Source organism: Saccoglossus kowalevskii, chromosome 11 (genome assembly GCF_978046115.1).
Source record: "Saccoglossus kowalevskii chromosome 11, keSacKowa6.1, whole genome shotgun sequence".
Lineage (NCBI taxonomy): Eukaryota > Metazoa > Hemichordata > Enteropneusta > Harrimaniidae > Saccoglossus > Saccoglossus kowalevskii.
This window is the reverse complement of record NC_140651.1, coordinates 37,329,429-37,349,460: the sequence shown is the minus strand read 5'-3', so window position 1 is coordinate 37,349,460 and position 20,032 is coordinate 37,329,429. Positions and strand designations below refer to the sequence as shown.

Here is a 20,032-nt window from a genome sequence, read left to right as displayed (position 1 = left end):
TGGCACTACACTGCGCATTTATGCACAGTCAGTATTCCAATATGTGATCACTAACATATGATCTCAGCTTACTAAGTGGTTGAAATGGAAAACTGAATACAAAAATATAGTCCAGTAACATCTCAAACAAATTTCCGTCTGCTGTGAATACATGTTTCGTTGCATCAAATGAAAAAAAAACAATTTTATGATAGAGCTTGCGATCTTGTGCATCAAATGCCACACAGGGTCAAGCGATTGACCAATAAAAATTGTGGTTTTATGTATCAGGTCATTGAATGTATCCAAAAACATGGTACCAATGATCTGAAATTTCAGGAGTGCTCGTTGAAGGCTTATTAATCTTGTGTATTGTCTTGTGTTAATGGATACTGCTCATGCTGTAGAACATGAATCAAACCCTTACACTGTTCGAAAATTAAATTTATTTCTTTTTTTATTTCTTTTTTCTATCTAGAATTTTAGTATTCTCAAATTAAATTTAAATATTACATATACACATATATACTATTCTGTACCACATGTTTTTTTTAAGCCACCTTTGTTTATACTTATTTTTAACTATGATTTTTTTTTTTTTTACAGGCAGCAGCGGTATTTTATATACCCTTCTATATTGATCTATTTGCCCTTTAGTGGCTCATCTGCAATACTGACCTCTAGTGGCTCAACATTAATATTGCCCTGTAGTGGCTCAACATTAATATTGCCCTGTAGTGGCTCAACATTAATATTGCCCTGTAGTGGCTCAACATTAATATTGCCCTGTAGTGGCTCAACATTAATATTGCCCTGTAGTGGCTCAACATTAATATTGCCCTGTAGTGGCTCAACATTAATATTGCCCTGTAGTGGCTCAACATTAATATTGCCCTGTAGTGGCTCAACATTAATATTGCCCTGTAGTGGCTCAACATTAATATTGCCCTGTAGTGGCTCAACATTAATATTGCCCTGTAGTGGCTCAACATTAATATTGCCCTGTAGTGGCTCAATATTAATATTGCCCTGTAGTGGCTCAACATCAATATTGCCCTGTAGTGGCTCAACATCAATATTGCCCTGTAGTGGCTCAACATCAATATTGCCCTGTAGTGGCTCAACATTAATATTGCCCTGTAGTGGTTCAACATCAATATTGCCCTGTAGTGGCTCAACATCAATATTGCCCTGTAGTGGCTCAACATCAATATTGCCCTGTAGTGACATAACTTCACTGTTGCCTTATAGTGGTTTGTCAATACTGCCCCCTGGTGGCTCATTTACAATACTGCCCCCTGGTGGCTCATTTACAATACTGCCCCCTGGTGGCTCATTTACAATACTGCCCCCTTGAGGCATATTATTCAAGCAAAGTAATATCTATCTTATAAAACATTGTAATTTGAATTTAGTAATATCACTGATAAATATCACTGTACAATTATTGTTACTGTGTTCTTGAATTATTACTTTCCATGAAAATATGGCTTTACTGTATTTACAGTTTCTTAATAAATATTGCTGTATGTACAGTAAATACTTTTTAAACAATAAACCATACTATACTTTTAAGAAATATTATTTGTACAATGCGAGAATGATTCTATTGCTTGGTGGTGATATAGAAACAAATCCAGGTCCTCTTGATACACAAAGAATGGAATTAACATGTCAAGTCAAAGGAGTTATTAAAGGTACTGAACATCAGGGGTCACTCAGATTTATGAATGATATCTCTGGAGCAAGTACGTGTATGACAAATAGTCTTGTTGCACTTGTGTACTCAGAGATTCTGGACATGAATCAATGGAATTCTTCAATTATCAGTAAAATATTAGATTACGGAAAATTACTTTATGATGAGGTGTATCCACATAGACAGAATACTGATTCATCATCCTGCTTGCAGATTTCAGTTTTTATTAGCTCCGCTGTCGACTTTGTCGAGCGGAGCTTATCATATGAGTGATTGTCCGTCGTCGTCGTCGTCGTCCGTGTCAATGTTTTACTTTTTCGACTTCTTCTTGAAAACTACAAGCCTGAATGCTTTGATACTTCGTGTATATGTACCTTGGGTAGACCTCTCTTAGGTTTGTTCATTTCATGTTGATATCTTCAATTCTCTAATTTTGGTGAATATTTTTGTCATTTTTGGTAAAAAGTGATATTTTCGACTTCTTGTTAAAAACCGCAAGTGCAAATGCTTTGATAATACATATATAAGTACTACATGTGGACCTCTCTCAGATTTGTTCATTTTGTAATGATATCTTTAATTCTCTAATTTTGGTGAATATTTTTGTCATTTTTGGTAAAAAGTGATAATTTCGACTTCTTGTTAAAAACCGCAAGTCCAATTGCTTTGATACTACATATATAGGTACTACATGTGGACCTCTCTCAGATTTGTTCATTTCGTGATGATATCTTCAATTCTCTAATTTTGGTGAATATTTTTGTCATTTTTGGTAAAAAGTGATATTTTCGACTTCTTGTTAAAAACCACAAGTCTGATTGCTTTGATATTACATGTATAGGTACTACATGTGGACCTCTCTCTGATTTGTTTATTTTGTGATGATATCTTCAATTCTCTAATTTTGGTGAATATTTTTGTAATTTTTGGTAAAAAGTGATATTTTCGACTTCTTGTTAAAAACCAATAGTTCAATTGCTTTGATATTACATATATAGATACTACATGTAGACCTTTCTCAGATTTGTTCATTTTGTGATGATATCTTCAGTTCTCTAATTTTGGTGAATATTTTTGTCATTTTTGGTAAAAAGTGATATTTTCGACTTCTTGTTGAAAACTGTAAGTCCGATTGCTTTGATATTACATATATAGGTACTACATGTGGACCTCTCTCAGATTTGTTCGTTTTGTGATGATATCTTCAATTCTCTAATTAATTTATTTTGGTGAATATTTTTGTAATTTTTTGGTAAAAAGTGATATTTTCGACTTCTTGTTAAAAACTGTAAGTCTGATTGCTTTGATACTATTCATATTGTTCATTTTCTAATCATGTCTTCAGTTCTTTAATTGAAATGTGCATTGCTAACAGCGGAGCTATCTCAGCCGATAGGCTGCTTGTTAAAAGTTTGCTTCTCAGTTGAGTTATATCAATTTTGATGTTCTCCAGGTATATTTTACTGATCATTTTATTATCTCGTGTTTATACTAGCATGCACTGTCATGGTTTATATGTTCAAGGCAAATCACTGCATCAATCACATGCAATATAGTTCAGCTAACTGATACAGAATAACCTCATTATTGGAAGTATATTTGGACGGTTAAAATGGATTGGTCTAAGAAAAGAAAACAATTTAACTACACACTGAATATATACCACCAAACAAAGTGTAATGCTGTAACCATCACATCTGCACACAACCTGAAGCAAGTGTAATATTTTAACTGGGACTCATACATGACTTGTTTTGTTCATATTAATTCTCTAATTAGCATAATAATTCATAATTTTTGGGAGTTTTAGTTACCTGATTTACATAATTAGTTTTCAGTTTTTCCATCAATATCTCAAGTTCAAGTAATTTTGAATTCATTTTTAATGTGTCTTTAATACTCTCAGCATACTGAAGTTCTTTCTAAGCTTTTTTTGATTTTCATGGGATATTGATGCATATAATGTGTGTGACATGTTGATGCACGCAATGGACATGAGATGTTGATGCACATAATGGGTGTGATATGTTGATGCACATAATGGGTGTTAGATGTTGATGCACATAATGGGTGTGACATGTTGATGCACATAATGGGTGTGACATGTTGATGCACATAATGGGTGTGATATATTGATGCACATAATGGGTGTGATATGTTGATGCACATAATGGGTGTGATATGTTGATGCACATAATGGGTGTGATATGTTGATGCACATAATGGGTGTGAGATGTTGATGCACATAATGGGTGTGATATGTTGATGCACATAATGGGTGTGATATGTTGATGCACATAATGGGTGTTAGATGTTGATGCACATAATGGGTGTGATATGTTGATGCACATAATGGGTGTGAGATGTTGATGCACATAATGGGTGTGAGATGTTGATGCACATAATGGGTGTGAGATGTTGATGCACATAATGGGTGTGAGATGTTGATGCTCATAATGAGTGTGAGATGTTGATGCACATAATGGGTGTGAGATGTTGATGCTCATAATGGGTGTGATATTTTGATGCTCATAATGGGTGTTAGATGTTGATGCACATAATGGGTGTTAGATGTTGATGCGCATAATGGGTGTGAGATGTTGATGCTCATAATGGGTGTGAGATGTTGATGCTCATAATGGGTGTGAGATGTTGATGCACATAATGGGTGTGATATGTTGATGCACATAATGGGTGTGATATGTTGATGCACATAATGGGTGTTAGATGTTGATGCACATAATGGGTGTGAGATGTTGATGCACATAATGTGTGTGATATGTTGATGTGCATAATGGATGTGATATGTTGATGCGCATAATGGGTGTGATATGTTGATGCGCATAATGGGTGTGATATGTTGATGCACATACTGGGTGTGATATGTTGATGCTCATAATGGGTGTGAGATGTTGATGCTCATAATGGGTGTGAGATGTTGATGCACATAATGGGTGTGATATGTTGATGCACATAATGGGTGTGATATGTTGATGCACATATTGGGTGTGATATGTTGATGCACATACTGGGTGTGATATGTTGATGCACATAATGGGTGTGATATGTTGATGTACATATAAATTCTCTTTATCACCAATAAAATTAAAATGATAAATAAATGTATAATGGTTGTCTTGTCTAGGAAATGGATGAAGCAATCAATGACATGCAGCCTGATATTGATGAATTAATTTTAAAAGGAGAGAGTTGGATTGAAAGCAGTGACCAAGCACTGAAAAAGGAAGTGCAACAGAAAGTGGACAACCTCAAAAACAGATGGGAAGCTGTGAAAAATGATGCAGAGTTGAAAAAACAATCATTGAAGACAGTTGTTCCTCAATGGTATCAATACAAGAATAAAAGAGATGATATAATGACCTGGATTGTTACCATGGAGATACAGCTACAGGAATGTAAAGGAGATGACAAGAAAATGCAGGTACTGTTCATCTTTAGCATTCCAATGTGATTTCAATTATAATTACCAATTAATAAGTAATCACAAAGCTAATTTGCATATTGGTAAGCCATCATAAATATAATTTTGGATCCCCCTCACACTGTATGCAGTTTACAATGGGGTGCATCAAAAGTATTCACTCATTTCCTACCATGCTAACATTTTGGGCTGTGAGTATAATTTATGTTTATTTATTACAAAATGCTGTGAACACATTGACTGCTGACATGTTTTTCCCCTCATTTATTTTGGCTATCTGTAGATGCTTTCAGCAGGTGATGTTAAATTAAAGTGTAAAACTATTTTTATTTACAAGTGCTTGAATTATTAGTATACTAACGTTATTTCTGTCATTTCATTTCCGGAGTAAAAAAAAATGATCAAACATTTAGTCCGGAGATGACATATTGTAGACCTATGCACAATGGGTATCCTAATATGAAATCACTAACTAAAAACTTGTTCACATCTTACTAAGCAGTGTTAGGGAGTGAAATTGAAAGCTTACTATCAAAAAGTCTTGTCACATCAGGAATGAATTGCCAAATATGCAAAGAACTTGTGATCTTATCTATCAAGTGATTGACCAATGAAAAACATGCATTCGTGTATCAGATCATATGGTACCTGTAAGTTTCACCTTTCAAAATGATCACTATGCTCTGTGTTCAGAGAAAAGATTAAACAATTATTTGTTCCTCTTTGGATGAAGTCTGAAAACAGGAATTTATGGATTGATCTTTGTGTCTTGAGAGACAAATGCAGGTTCATTCATTTCACGATCTGGTTCAAGACTATTCGTAGAATTCATCCAAATCGAGAATTTCTGACATTCTGGAACTGGATACTGGTCATGTATGAATGGTTCAAACTTAGTATATATATTGGATATTGTGGGATCTTGATGTATTTTGTTTAGCTCCGCTGTCGACTTATCATATGAGTGATTGTCCGTCGTCTGTGTCAATGTTTTACTTTTTAGCTCCGCTGTCGACTTTGTCGAGCGGAGCTTATCATATGACTGATTGTCCGTCTCGTCGTCGTCCGTGTCAATGTTTTACTTATTCGACTTCTTCTTGAAAACTGAATGCTTTGATACTTGGTGTATATGTACCTTGGGTAGACCTCTCTCAGATTTGTTCATTTCATGATCATATCTTCAATTCTCTAATTTTGGTGAATATTTTTGTCATTTTTGATAAAAAGTGATATTTTCAACTTCTTGTTAAAAACCCCAAGTCCAATTGCTTTGATATTACATATATATATTACACTACATGTGGATCTCTCTCAGATTTGTTTATTTTGTAATGATATTTTCAATTCTCTAATTTTGGTTTAAATTTTTTTGTCATTTTTGGTAAAAAGTGATATTTTCGACTTCGTGTTAAAAACCGCAAGTCCAATTGCTTTGATATTACATATATAGGTACTACATGTGGTCCACTCTCAAATTTTTTCATTTCATGATGATATCTTTAATTTTCTAATTTTGGTGAATATTTTTGTCATTTTTGGTAAGAAGTGATATTTTCGACTTCTTGTTAAAAACCACAAGTCCAATTGCTTTGATATTACATATATAGGTACTACATGTGGACTACTCTCAAATTTGTTCATTTCATGATGATATCTTTAATTTTCTAATTTTGGTGAATATTTTTGTCATTTTTGGTAAAAAGTGATATTTTCAACTTCTTTTTAAAACCGCAAGTCCAATTGCTTTGATATTACATATATAGGTACTACATGTGGACTACTCTCAAATTTGTTCATTTCATGATGATATCTTTAATTTTCTAATTTTGGTGAATATTTTTGTCATTTTTGGTAAAAAGTGATATTTTCTTCTTGTTAAAAACCACAATCATTTATGGTGAAAAATTATATTTTTGAATTCTTTTTTAAAACAGCAAGTCCCATTGCATTGATATTATGCATATTCTTCATTTTCTAATATATCTTCTGTTCTTTAATTGAAATGTGCATTGCTAACAGCGGAGCTATCTCAGCCGAGAGGCTGCTTGTTTTTAGACCAAACTCATAATAGCCATCTGGTAGCCATTTTTACCTTGCCCGTACCATCAAAGATGGAAGGGAAAGGTATATTAAGGAAAATTTTTTTGTCCAGCGTTGTCGGCATTGGCGGCGGCGTCGTCGTCGTCGTTGTTGTTGTTGTTGTTAATAATTGTCATTGTGTGCACAATAACTTTATTAATTCTATTCCAAACTTGGTCAACCTATTCAACAGTATAAAGTCTTCCCTGAGTTTGAACAACAGATGTCCTGTATGAAAATATCATACAAAAATTGAGAAAATCTGATAGAATATTTTGACTGTTTCTACTTGACTGATCACTGGTGATATGCATCAAAGGTCACTGATCTCAGTGGAAATATGCATTGTTGTATGTGTTCAATGAAGCAAATGATTTATTAATGTAATAATATCCTTGGTAATGTATCTCCCAAATCCCATGGCAAGACTATACTTGGTTTCAAAACCAACTCATGGAAAGATTTTTTGCACAGTCTGATACACATTTGCAAACTTACCAATAAAATCTTTACAGAAAACAAGATGTCAGAAAATCAATATAAGCACTCCTATGGACAAACTTTGATCAAGATCTGAAGCTAATAGAAAATCTGTTTAGTTCAAAGTTATCAAATCAAAAACAATACAGAAAAAATACAGAAAAAGAAAAACGTTACATCCACATTTTGAAAAGAAAATTGTATTTGACAAATTAATTCGACAAATGAAAACTCACAGGAATGTGTTGCAGCTATTAGAACATTAATCATTAATTTTTGACATACATGTGTACAAAATACTTGGACTAAAGCCAGCTAAGAATTTCTGTTTTCTTGCATGTTTTATGAATCTATTCACGTCTAAATGCAGCACTTTTTTTCTGCGATGAGGCATTTGTTTTTATACTAAAATATCTGAATTACTTTGAATAATGCTGGAAATTATGTCTCTTAAAATAATTAAACAAATAAGGCACCAATGTTTTTGTAAGATATTTACATCTTTTAAGGACATTCGGTAGACTGATTTCCCACTGTTGGTTCAACCCTAAAACTTGTTTATATTCAAAATGAATTATGACAATACGTATTTATATTGAAACAAACTATGATAAAGGGAGTAATATTATATAACAAAGGGCACCAGAGTTCAACTATGTTGTTTTAATGAAATTGGGTCCAGTGGCATATCTCAATCATGTATACATCATATATTATGTCACACATATGTACATGTATTCATTAGATGATCAGATTCAGAATGGTTGATTGGCAGCCATTTTAATGTTGTGCATAATTTTTTTTTTTTAATTCCATACTTTTCATTGTTTTTTGCCTTTTTTTTCAGAATTTTGTTTGATTGACTTATTATTTCACATTTTTTTGGCAAAAGTTATCAATAGAGGGCACCATTTAACTTTATGTTTAACTGTTCCCTTGTTTCACCATATTTAAGGGCTAAACCATCAGAAAAATGGGAAAGGATGTGCAGTCATGATTTCAAGCAATTTTGGTCAATTTTGTTGAAATTTATGATAAATAAATTAACAATTATAGTGATAGGTTCATGATTATGTGGGTCAGATCATTCAACTTAAATAAACAGCATGAATAACTTCAACACTTTTGTTTCTGTGTTGCTATACATAATACAAACTTTACATTAAATCTGCTTTTGAATTCTTTTAACTTGTTTCTTTAACTTGGTACTTGCATCAGAAATTATGGACTCTCGATGCACATAATTTAGTTTTCCAGATCGGATTCAAAATGGCAGACTGGTGGTGGTGGTGTAGTTTTGGAGTCTACTTGCTCTGACCGTTCATGTCACTTTACATGTTTCTTAAACTTGACAACTTGCAGAAACTATGTAATGCAAATAACTTGTTTTTCTGTAATTTCTTTGTTAATTTTAGAACAACTAAACTAAATTAGCCATTGGCTACAGGTCTTGATCCTAATATGTGGAACATATTGTGTAGATTTATTTTGTGAATGTTAATCTATATTCTGTAGGATCTGCATGAGGAAATGTCAAGAAGAGAAAATGAAGTGAGACAATTACAGAAACAAGCTGACCATTTAAAGGGCAAAGGTGCCATGCCAATTGGTGATCCCACATTATTACAGTTAAAAACAAGATTTGGTGAAATTAAGACACAGTTTCATCAATTCAAGCAACCTGAAGACTCAGAAATGGTGGAGACACCAGAGGAAATCATAGCCAGAGAAGTGGTGAAGACAGTGATGACAACTACATATAGAACATTATATGGAATGACTGTGGAATTTACTAATTGTCCAAATGAGTTCTTAGCTGAATTGGATAAACTACTGGATAGATTACAAGGTGTGACAAGAGATCTTAACTCACCTCAACTGACCAGTGGAGATTTTGAAAACTTCTCAGCACAAGATGATCAACTCAAGGTAGGTGTCTACCATGTTGTTGTAGCCATACTGCATCTCCCATGTTGTTGCAGGCATACTGCAACTACCATGTTGTTGCAGGCATACTGCAACTACCATGTTGTTGCAGTCACGCTGCATCTACCATGTTGCAGTCACACTGCATCTACCATGTTGTTGGAGTCATGCTACATCTACCATGTTGTTGCAGTCACAGTGCATATACCATGTTGTTGCAGTCACACTGCATCTACCACGTTGTTGCAGTCACGCTACATCTACCTTGTTGCAGCCACAGTGAATCTACCATGTTGTTGCAGTCACGCTACATCTACCTTGTTGTTGCAGTCACACTGCATCTACCATGTTGTTGCAGTCACGCTGCATCTACCATGTTGTTGCAGTCACGCTACATCTACCATGTTGTTGCAGTCACGCTACATCTACCTTGTTGCAGCCACGGTGCATCTACCTTGTTGTTGCAGACATAGTGCCTCTACCATGTTGTTGCAGACATAGTGCCTCTACCATGTTGTTGCAGTCATCCTGCATCTACCATGTTGTTGCAGTCATGCTGCATCTACCATGTTGTTGCAGTCATGCTGCATATACCATGTTGTTGCAGTCATGCTGCATATACCATGTTGTTGCAGTCACAGTGCATATACCATGTTGTTGCAGTCACAGTGCATATACCATGTTGTTGCAGTCACAGTGCATATACCATGTTGTTGCAGTCACAGTGCATATACCATGTTGTTGCAGTCACAGTGCATATACCATGTTGTTGCAGTCACAGTGCATATACCATGTTGTTGCAGTCACAGTGCATATACCATGTTGTTGCAGTCACAGTGCATATACCATGTTGTTGCAGTCATCCTACATCTACCATGTTGTTGCAGTCACAGTGCATATTCCATGTTGTTGCAGTCTTGCTGCATCTACCATGGAGCTACAGCCATTGTTGCAGCCATGCTTTGTCCTCCATGGAATTGTTAATGTAGTTGCACCTATTCTCATAACCAACTGTAAATACAATATCAATGTACTCTGTATATGGAAAATGGCAATCACTTTCACAGCCGGACTTATTCATTTTGCAAAACAAAACTTTTTTAAATCTCATTTTATCACACTGTAGTTAGATAAATATAATTATCAAAATATGTTTCTAAAATAACACCCCCCCCACCCCCCGCCCCAAAGATATTACAAACTATTAAAGCAGTTTGATATTCACTATTTGAAAACCTTTGACAGTTGTCATAAGCAGATTGCTGATGAAAATAGTGCAATTAATGTCAACATGAAACTGTATTAATCAATCTCTGCTGATTAGTGAATATTACAGCGCTTGTAACATTTTGTCATCAAAATGAATTGAATGTTTTCTAGTAGACCCATGACACCAGTTAAGCTTGTAATTCCTGATTGCTTGCAGTGTGCAGTTGAGGTCAAGGTCAAGGTTACTTCACACAAATTATCCATTCATGATAGAGTGAATGGTGGTTTTATGTCTTGGATTTCAAAAAAAAATTATATGTCTACATGCAGGCAGTATTTTCATAAATGCATAAACAATAGGGACATATATAAGTGTGACAACTATCAATCTTCTGTGTTTTCAAATTGCTTTCCCTATGTATACTCAACAAACAATTGACTGCAGACATCAAATATTTTATACTTAGACCAAATAAAGGTTGATGGTGGAATAGTGGGGGCCTAAGGAATAACAGTCATGGTAAAAAAAATCACAGACCTTTTAGAAACTATTTTGACTGTTTATTAATTTAATATAATTCTGTGGTATTTTCTCTTAGATTGACATCACCAGCAGACACAAGTGATTACTACCAGAGTTTCTACCAATCTGAATATTACTACTCTGATGGTAATAAAGAATGTCTGCAGATAATATTTTTATCAAAATACATATTTCAGTTTGATCAAATTAGCATTTAACATTAAAATTTCTCCAACCTAAATTTCACATGATCACCTAGTGTACATTGTATGACGATTATGCTCGTTTGTGATATTTGCTGAGATTGGTTTTACTCTTTATTGGTTTTGGAGGAACTGAATGATAATTTTGAAAATGAATATGAATAATTTTTACCATAATCTGTAGTTATTATTGGACTGTATATGAACCCTGTCAAAAAGTGTTTTAGTATACATGTACCTTATATTGACTTCAGATGCCATATACATATTATGTCACATATCATACATGTTCCTGTATATGCATTCATTTTTTAGCTCCGCTATAGACTTTGTCAAGTGGAGCTTATCATATGAGTGATTGTCCGGCGGCGTCGTCCGTGTCAATGTTTTACTTTTTCGACTTCTTCTTGAAAACTACAAGCCTGAATGCTTTGATACTTTGTGTATATGTACCTTGGGTAGACCTCTCTCAGATTTGTTCATTTCATGATGATATCTTCAATTCTCTAATTTTGGTGAATATTTTTGTCATTTTTGGTAAAAAGTGATATTTTCGACTTCTTGTTAAAAACCACAATCATTTATGGTGAAAAATGATATTTTTGAATTCTTGTTGAAAACAGCAAGTCCCATTGCATTGATACTATGCATATTGTTCATTTTCTAATGATGTCTTCAGTTCTTTAATTGAAATGTGCATTGCTAACAGCGGAGCTATCTCAGCCGAGAGGCTGCTTGTTTTTTACAGAGTTCACTTAAATTTGGTAGATTATAGGTTGAATGTTGTCTTTAGATATTTTTAGAATAAGATGAAATTGAGTTGATGTATGGCTTTTGGCCATGTTTGTGTTATTTTCAAAACTTGTCAGACATTTTGGTGAAAGTTGGTACAAAGACATTATAATACTGTACATTTGCATGATAATTATTTTGTTTCAATGACCTTTGACAGACTGGTGGCTATTTTTTTTCTTCATAACCCCCCCCCCCCCCCAATTTTTCAATCATGCCTGAACCATTTTCTTTCAAACTAGGCATGAACATCACACATGATCAGTAATGCACAAGTTTTGTGGGCATTTCTCTGACTGATTTTGGTAATGTTAGCTATATGGATATATTAATGGTTAGTAATGTTAGTTATATGGATATATTAATGGTTGGTAATGTTAGTTATATGGATATATTAATGGTTGGTAATGTTAGCTATATGGATATATTAATGGTTGGTAATGTTAGCTATATGGATATATTAATGGTTGGTAAGTTTAGCTATATGGATATATTAATGGTTAGTAATGTTAGCTATATGGATATATTAATGGTTGGTAATGTTAGCTATATGGATATATTAATGGTTGGTAATGTTAGCTATATGGATATATTAATGGTTAGTAATGTTAGTTATATGGATATATTAATGGTTGGTAATGTTAGCTATATGGATATATTAATGGTTGGTAATGTTAGTTATATGGATATATTAATGGTTGGTAATGTTAGCTATATGGATATATTAATGGTTGGTAATGTTAGCTATATGGATATATTAATGGTTAGTAATGTTAGTTATATGGATATATTAATGGTTGGTAATGTTAGCTATATGGATATATTAATGGTTGGTAATGTTAGTTATATGGATATATTAATGGTTGGTAATGTTAGCTATATGGATATATTAATGGTTGGTAATGTTAGTTATATGGATATATTAATGGTTGGTAATGTTAGCTATATGGATATATTAATGGTTGGTAATGTTAGTTATATGGATATATTAATGGTTGGTAATGTTAGCTATATGGATATATTAATGGTTAGTAATGTTAGTTGTATGGATATATTAATGGTTGGTAATGTTAGCTATATGGATATATTAATGGTTGGTAATGTTAGTTATATGGATATATTAATGGTTGGTAATGTTAGCTATATGGATATATTAATGGTTAGTAATATTAGCTATACGGATATATTAATGGTTGGTAATGTTAGCTATATGGATATATTAATGGTTGGTAATGTTAGCTATATGGATATATTAATGGTTGGTAATGTTAGTTATATGGATATATTAATGGTTGGTAATGTTAGCTATATGGATATATTAATGGTTAGTAATGTTAGTTATATGGATATATTAATGGTTGGTAATGTTAGCTATATGGATATATTAATGGTTGGTAATGTTAGCTATATGGATATATTAATGGTTGGTAATGTTAGCTATTTTTATTTTCTAGATAATGGAGTTTATTGTAAATTGTAAATAGTGTTAGCTTAGTGCTTATAACAAGCAATATCCTCGCTTACTTGAGCATTTAGCATTTCCATGACCGCATGAATAATTTTGTGCTGACATCATAAATATGTTGTCATGGCTACTGCATCAGTATGCTAACTAGATTTATATGTGATTTCTTAACCTGCTTCTGGAAGCTCTGGGTGACACCTTAGTTTAGTGATGAAATGTCTTTGTCATTCTAAGGAGCCCTGTTTGCAGGTGGTATATGTAGCTTTCAAATTACTGTACAGCAGCATATTGTCTCCATATAATGTAAATCTGTTGGTGACTCTCATCTGATTCTGTGTTGGTGACTCTAGTCTGATTCTGTGTTGGTGTTCTCATAGTGTAAGTTAATGCAATATTCTGTAATTATAATTGATCACTGCTTTTTACACTGTCAGATTAACGTCACTGATTAAGATCTTTTTTTTCATGCATGATTTATTGTATGTTTTAAATGGACTACTAGAATAACACCAAAAGATTATGTATATACCTAGGAAATATTAGCATTAATTTGAATTATTATTCAAAAAAAATTATCATTAAAATCATGTCAATGTCAGATTCTGGTGGCTAGCCTGTAATATTGTTACCCAGATTGAATTCATGTTAATGTCATACTCTGGTGGCTAGCCCGTAATATTGTTACCCAGATTGAATTCATGTCAATGTCAGACTCTGGTAGCTAGCCCGTAATAATGTTACCCAGATTGAATTCATGTCAATGTCAGACTCTGGTAGCTAGCCCGTAATATTGTTAACCAGATTGAATTCATGTTAATGTCAGACTCTGGTGGCTAGCCCGTAAGATTGTTAACCAGATTGAATTCATGTCAATGTCAGACTCTGGTAGCTAGCCCGTAATAATGTTACCCAGATTGAATTCATGTCAATGTCAGACTCTGGTAGCTAGCCCGTAATAATGTTACCCAGATTGAATTCATGTCAATGTCAGACTCTGGTAGCTAGCCTGTAATATTGTTAATCAGATTGAATTCATGTCAATGTCAGACCCTGGTAGCTAGCCCGTAATATTGTTACCCAGATTGAATTCATGTTAATGTCAGACTCTGGTAGCTAGCCCGTAATAATGTCACCCAGATTGAATTCATGTCAATGTCAGACTCTGGTAGCTAGCCCGTAATATTGTTACCCAGATTGAATTCATGTTAATGTCAGACTCTGGTAGCTAGCCCGTAATATTGTTACCCAGATTGAATTCATGTCAATGTCAGACTCTGGTGGCTAGCCCGTAATATTGTTACCCAGATTAAATTCATGTTAATGTCAGGCTCTGGTGGCTAGCCCTTATCATTGTTACCCAGATTGAATTCATGTTAATGTCAGACTCTGGTAGCTAGCTCGTAATATTGTTACCCAGATTGAATTCATGTCAATGTCAGACTCTGGTGGCTAGCCCGTAATATTGTTACCCAGATTAAATTCATGTCAATGTCAGACTCTGGTAGCTAGCTCGTATTATTGTTACCCAGATTCAGTTCATGTCAATGTCAGACTCTGGTGGCTAGCCCGTAATATTGTTAACCAGATTGAATTTATGTTAATGTCAGGCTCTGGTGGCTAGCCCTTATCATTGTTACCCAGATTGAATTCATGTCAATGTCAGACTCTGGTAGCTAGCTAGCTCGTAATATTGTTACCCATATTGAATTCATGTCAATGTCAGACTCTGGTGGCTAGCCCGTAATATTGTTACCCAGATTGAATTCATGTTAATGTCAGACTCTGGTGGCTAGCCCGTAATATTGTTACCCATATTGAATTCATGTCAATGTCAGACTCTGGTGGCTAGCCCGTAATAATGTTACCCAGATTGAATTCATGTCAATGTCAGACTCTGGTAGCTAGCTCGTAATATTGTTACCCATATTGAATTCATGTCAATGTCAGACTCTGGTAGCTAGCTCGTAATATTGTTACCCATATTGAATTCATGTCAATGTCAGACTCTGGTGGCTAGCCCGTAATATTGTTACCCAGATTGAATTCATGTTAATGTCAGACTCTGGTGGCTAGCCCGTAATATTGTTACCCATATTGAATTCATGTCAATGTCAGACTCTGGTGGCTAGCCCGTAATAATGTTACCCAGATTGAATTCATGTCAATGTCAGACTCTGGTGGCTAGCCCGTAATATTGTTACCCATATTGAATTCATGTCAATGTCAGACTCTGGTAGCTAGCTCGTAATATTGTTACCCATAATGAATTCATGTCAATGTCAGACTCTGGTGTCTAGCCCTTATCATTGTTACCCAGATTGAATTCATGTTAATGTCAGACTCTGGTGGCTAGCCCGTAATAATGTTACCCAGATTGAATTCATGTTAATGTCAGACTCTGGTAGCTAGCTCGTAATATTGTTACCCAGATTGAATTCATGTCAATGTCAGACTCTGGTAGCTAGCCCGTAATATTGTTACCCAGATTGAATTATTATTTTTGGTGCGGTGATGGATTGATTCTATCAGACTGGAGATATTAGTGAAGGCTAGTGGGGTTGTTGGAACCAATCTGGAAGATTTAACTTGTTGAAGACAATTTTGAAAGCTGTATTTGAACCCAAACACCGAACCAAGATCAAACACTTACAGTAGTATTTTCCGGTGTAACTGTGGTGGTTAATTTTTATTGCAATTACAGCAAATATTGTTGTTTTATAGATGGGATCAGGTGCTGGATTATGATATTATTGATGTCTCCCAATCATTTCTAATTGTATGGAAGGATCCATTACATATAAAGGGGTGTCCATTACATATGGAGGGATGTGATCAATATAAACCATCCAGTTTATTAATTTAATTATTATTTAAATATTTGCTTTTGGTAGACAATAATTGTCATAAATTGTTGATTTATCAATGATAATGATCGTAGTCAAAGATCATCCAACAAACCCTCCATGATTTGATGATGAGATGAGTTGACAGTCTTACATTCCACTTCATTATAATATAAAACTTAGTATAATGATAATAGGTTGCTGGTGATTGGCATGTGTTAATAGAGTGACTTGTCATCATACTACTGGCCACACTTGCAGCATGAGTCTCAGAAACCTTGGTGGATATTTTATTCGACTGCCAGTCAGTATATTTTTTTTATTTACTTTCTTCCAATTATATGATTAGTGGTACATTGTCTGTGTTCAGTTCTTAGTATGAATAAACATTTAAATACTCTGATATCTTGCTATATTCATACCATTGGTAGTACATTGTCTATATGTTCAGTTCTTTTTGCTCCAAATCATGCAATATACAAACTGGTGTACAGTTACTAAAACCTGAATTTGGATCTCTAATTTTCACATCCATGCTTTGTCATACCAGGCATATTCTATGACTCTTTTGAATAATAATAGCATGCATGTAATCATTTCCATTGTACTACTTTGTTTGGTTTGTGCTTTGTTCACAATTGATTGCTTCAGAGTCATTATAATAATTCACTGTTGCAGAAAAAAAACATTATTATTTTTCATTGTGACTAATAAAAATTATTGACATTTTGCCCGAAATATAGTATTACAAATGTGAAATTATTGCGAGAAATGTGCGTAGATATTGTTGCATGGTAGGTTGGAGTGCTATATTGTGGGTGTTGTCCTTTGTTGTGTTGTAGGGTGGGGTGGGGGTGGGGTGCAGTATGTAGGTTGGGATATGCATTTCTGGTGGATGCAGTCTTTTAATTTTGAGTGAGTGAGTGAGTGAGTGAGTGAGTGAGTGTGTGTGTGGGGGGGAGGGGGGGTCTGCATGACTCTATGTACACTATTATATGCTTTTGTTGCCGTACCAATAATTACATAGTAATTGAGTGAGTGAGTGTGTGTGTGTGTGGGGGGGGGGGTCTGCATGACTCTATGTACACTATTATATGCTTTTGTTGCACGTACCAATAATTACATTGTAATTGACTGAAAGTAAAAAAAGAAAGGAAATGCAGGAATTATTAGGCTTGTTGTTCCTGTAGTCCATTTGTAACATAATATGTGGCAATATAAAAGTCTGTTAATAGAGGTACAGATGTAGTGTGTTCCCATGACTTGTTAAGCCAGCCATTCACTATCGCAGACAATGTCAAGTACTGCACATTGTATATTACACTCACTGCTCTATAATTAACATAACACTCACTCATCCAACTAAAAGGATAGAAATGGTTACGTACACAGAAAAAACAAAGCAGTTCAGAAACTACCAAAACAAGTTGGAGAAAATTAAATATTGTGAACAAATTTATGCCATTTTGAAGTTTGTCTTCAGTATACAGCTAAGAATATTGCAAATATTAATTGTAGTGACAGCTTGTATTGACATGGCAGTCAGATTCCATGGAAACATGGCAGTCAGATTCCATGGAGACATGGCAGTCAGATTCCATGGAAACATGGCAGTCAGATTCCATGGAGACATGGCAGTCAGTTTCCATGGAGACATGGCAGTCAGATTCCATGGAGACATGGCAGTCAGATTCCATGGAAACATGATAGTCAGATTTTATGGAGACATGGCAGTCAGTTTCCATGGAGACATGGCAGTCAGTTTCCATGGAGACATGGCAGTCAGATTCCATGGAAACATGGCAGTCAGATTCCATGGAGACATGGCAGTCAGTTTCCATGGAGACATGGCAGTCAGATTCCATGGAGACATGACAGTCAGATTCCATGGAAACATGGCAGTCAGATTCCATGGAGACATGGCAGTCAGATTCCATGGAGACATGGCAGTCAGATTCCATGGAGACATGGCAGTCAGATTCCATGGAAACATGGCAGTCAGATTCCATGGAAACATGGCAGTCAGATTCCATGGAGACATGGCAGTCAGATTCCATGGAGACATGGCAGTCAGTTTCCATGGAGACATGGCCACCTGTCATTGTGAAAACATGAATGAAATGCCATAGCAACTAATCATCATTCATAATTATAGTTTGTGTAGTCTGTGTCTGTAGATAGCATATAATTAGAAACATTCCATTCAACTTATTCTTGTTTTGTTCATATCAAAGCTACTAGACACATGTGATATCCAAGATTCTTTGGGAAAGTTTTTCTTTTATAGATATGATTCAACTTCATGTAGGTCTTTATACAATTTTTAGTTCGGTTGTCAACAAAATCAAGCGAAGCTATTCATATCACTGATTGTCCATCCATCCATCATAAAAACCTTACTTTTTTTAAAATACCGTCATCTGTATTGGTTTTTATACTCACTATAAATGAACCTCTCTCAGATTTTGTGATGACTCCTTCATTCTCTAATTTTAGTCAATATTTTGGGTAAAAAGGTACTGGTATTTTTAAAAATCAATTTGCGCAATTACTTAAATATTTTATATGTAGGAACCTTGTTCTATTGATTCAATTAATTCCTCCATCAGATTAATTTATTTAGTGTTGATAATTTTCTCATTTTAGTGAATATTTTAGTTTATCTTAGTTATTCCTTTTTCATCATGCGTCTGAAACAGTAAAGCTTTATCAGATGACAGACTGCTTATTTATTTGTTTAATGTCATAGCAACAACATTTAACATTTAATAAATAATGCTTTTTATATATGCATTAAAATATAAAACATTTCCCTACTCTATCCATGTGTTGACACTGCTTATTATGCTAAAATATGTGCAGAGTAGAATTTTCCTTAAAATAAAACTTTTTTTTATTGAGTACTTTGTTTGATTGAAGTTTATTCCTGCTGTAGCTCATTATTATTCCATTGCTGATTCTCATTGTATCGCCACTATAAGCAGTTAACCTAGAACTGATCCATGATACCATGTTCAAACCTTGTCATAAATCCTATATAGTAAGTATCAAATCTGCTATATATTACGAGTCATGGTTATCAGTTAAATTATTCAGCTAGCTAGTTTATACAGTATTTATGCTGATAATAATTTTTTCTTGTCACATGTCTAGCTTCTTGTGTCTGCATGTACAATGAGTATGACCTTTATAAGTCCACTCAGTGTTTTGACATTTCATTAAAAGCTGTCTGCTATAATTTGGCATTTTATCGTTGAATTGTCAAATAATGTCTTGAGATGTTATAGTATAAATCGATAGTCCAAAAATTGCACATTGTGAATTTTTGAATGTATATTTTTAATTAGTCTGAATACAGAAACTATTGTGCACATCCAACCCTACATTGTGTT

The 20,032-nt window shown here is 34.3% G+C and overlaps 1 protein-coding gene across 4 annotated transcripts in view; it reads left to right on the top strand.

Annotated features, from left to right (window-relative positions):
- The window catches only part of LOC100378265 (dystrophin-like), a 322,146-nt gene that overhangs the window by 224,967 nt on the left and 77,147 nt on the right, over positions 1–20,032 (top strand). For all 4 annotated transcript variants that reach the window (XM_085505169.1, XM_085505170.1, XM_085505172.1 and 1 more), the window contains 2 exons: positions 4,824–5,120; positions 9,195–9,608. In XM_085505169.1, the coding sequence (XP_085361295.1) occupies positions 4,824–5,120; positions 9,195–9,608 (711 nt within the window). The remainder of the gene's footprint in view (positions 1–4,823; positions 5,121–9,194; positions 9,609–20,032) is intronic.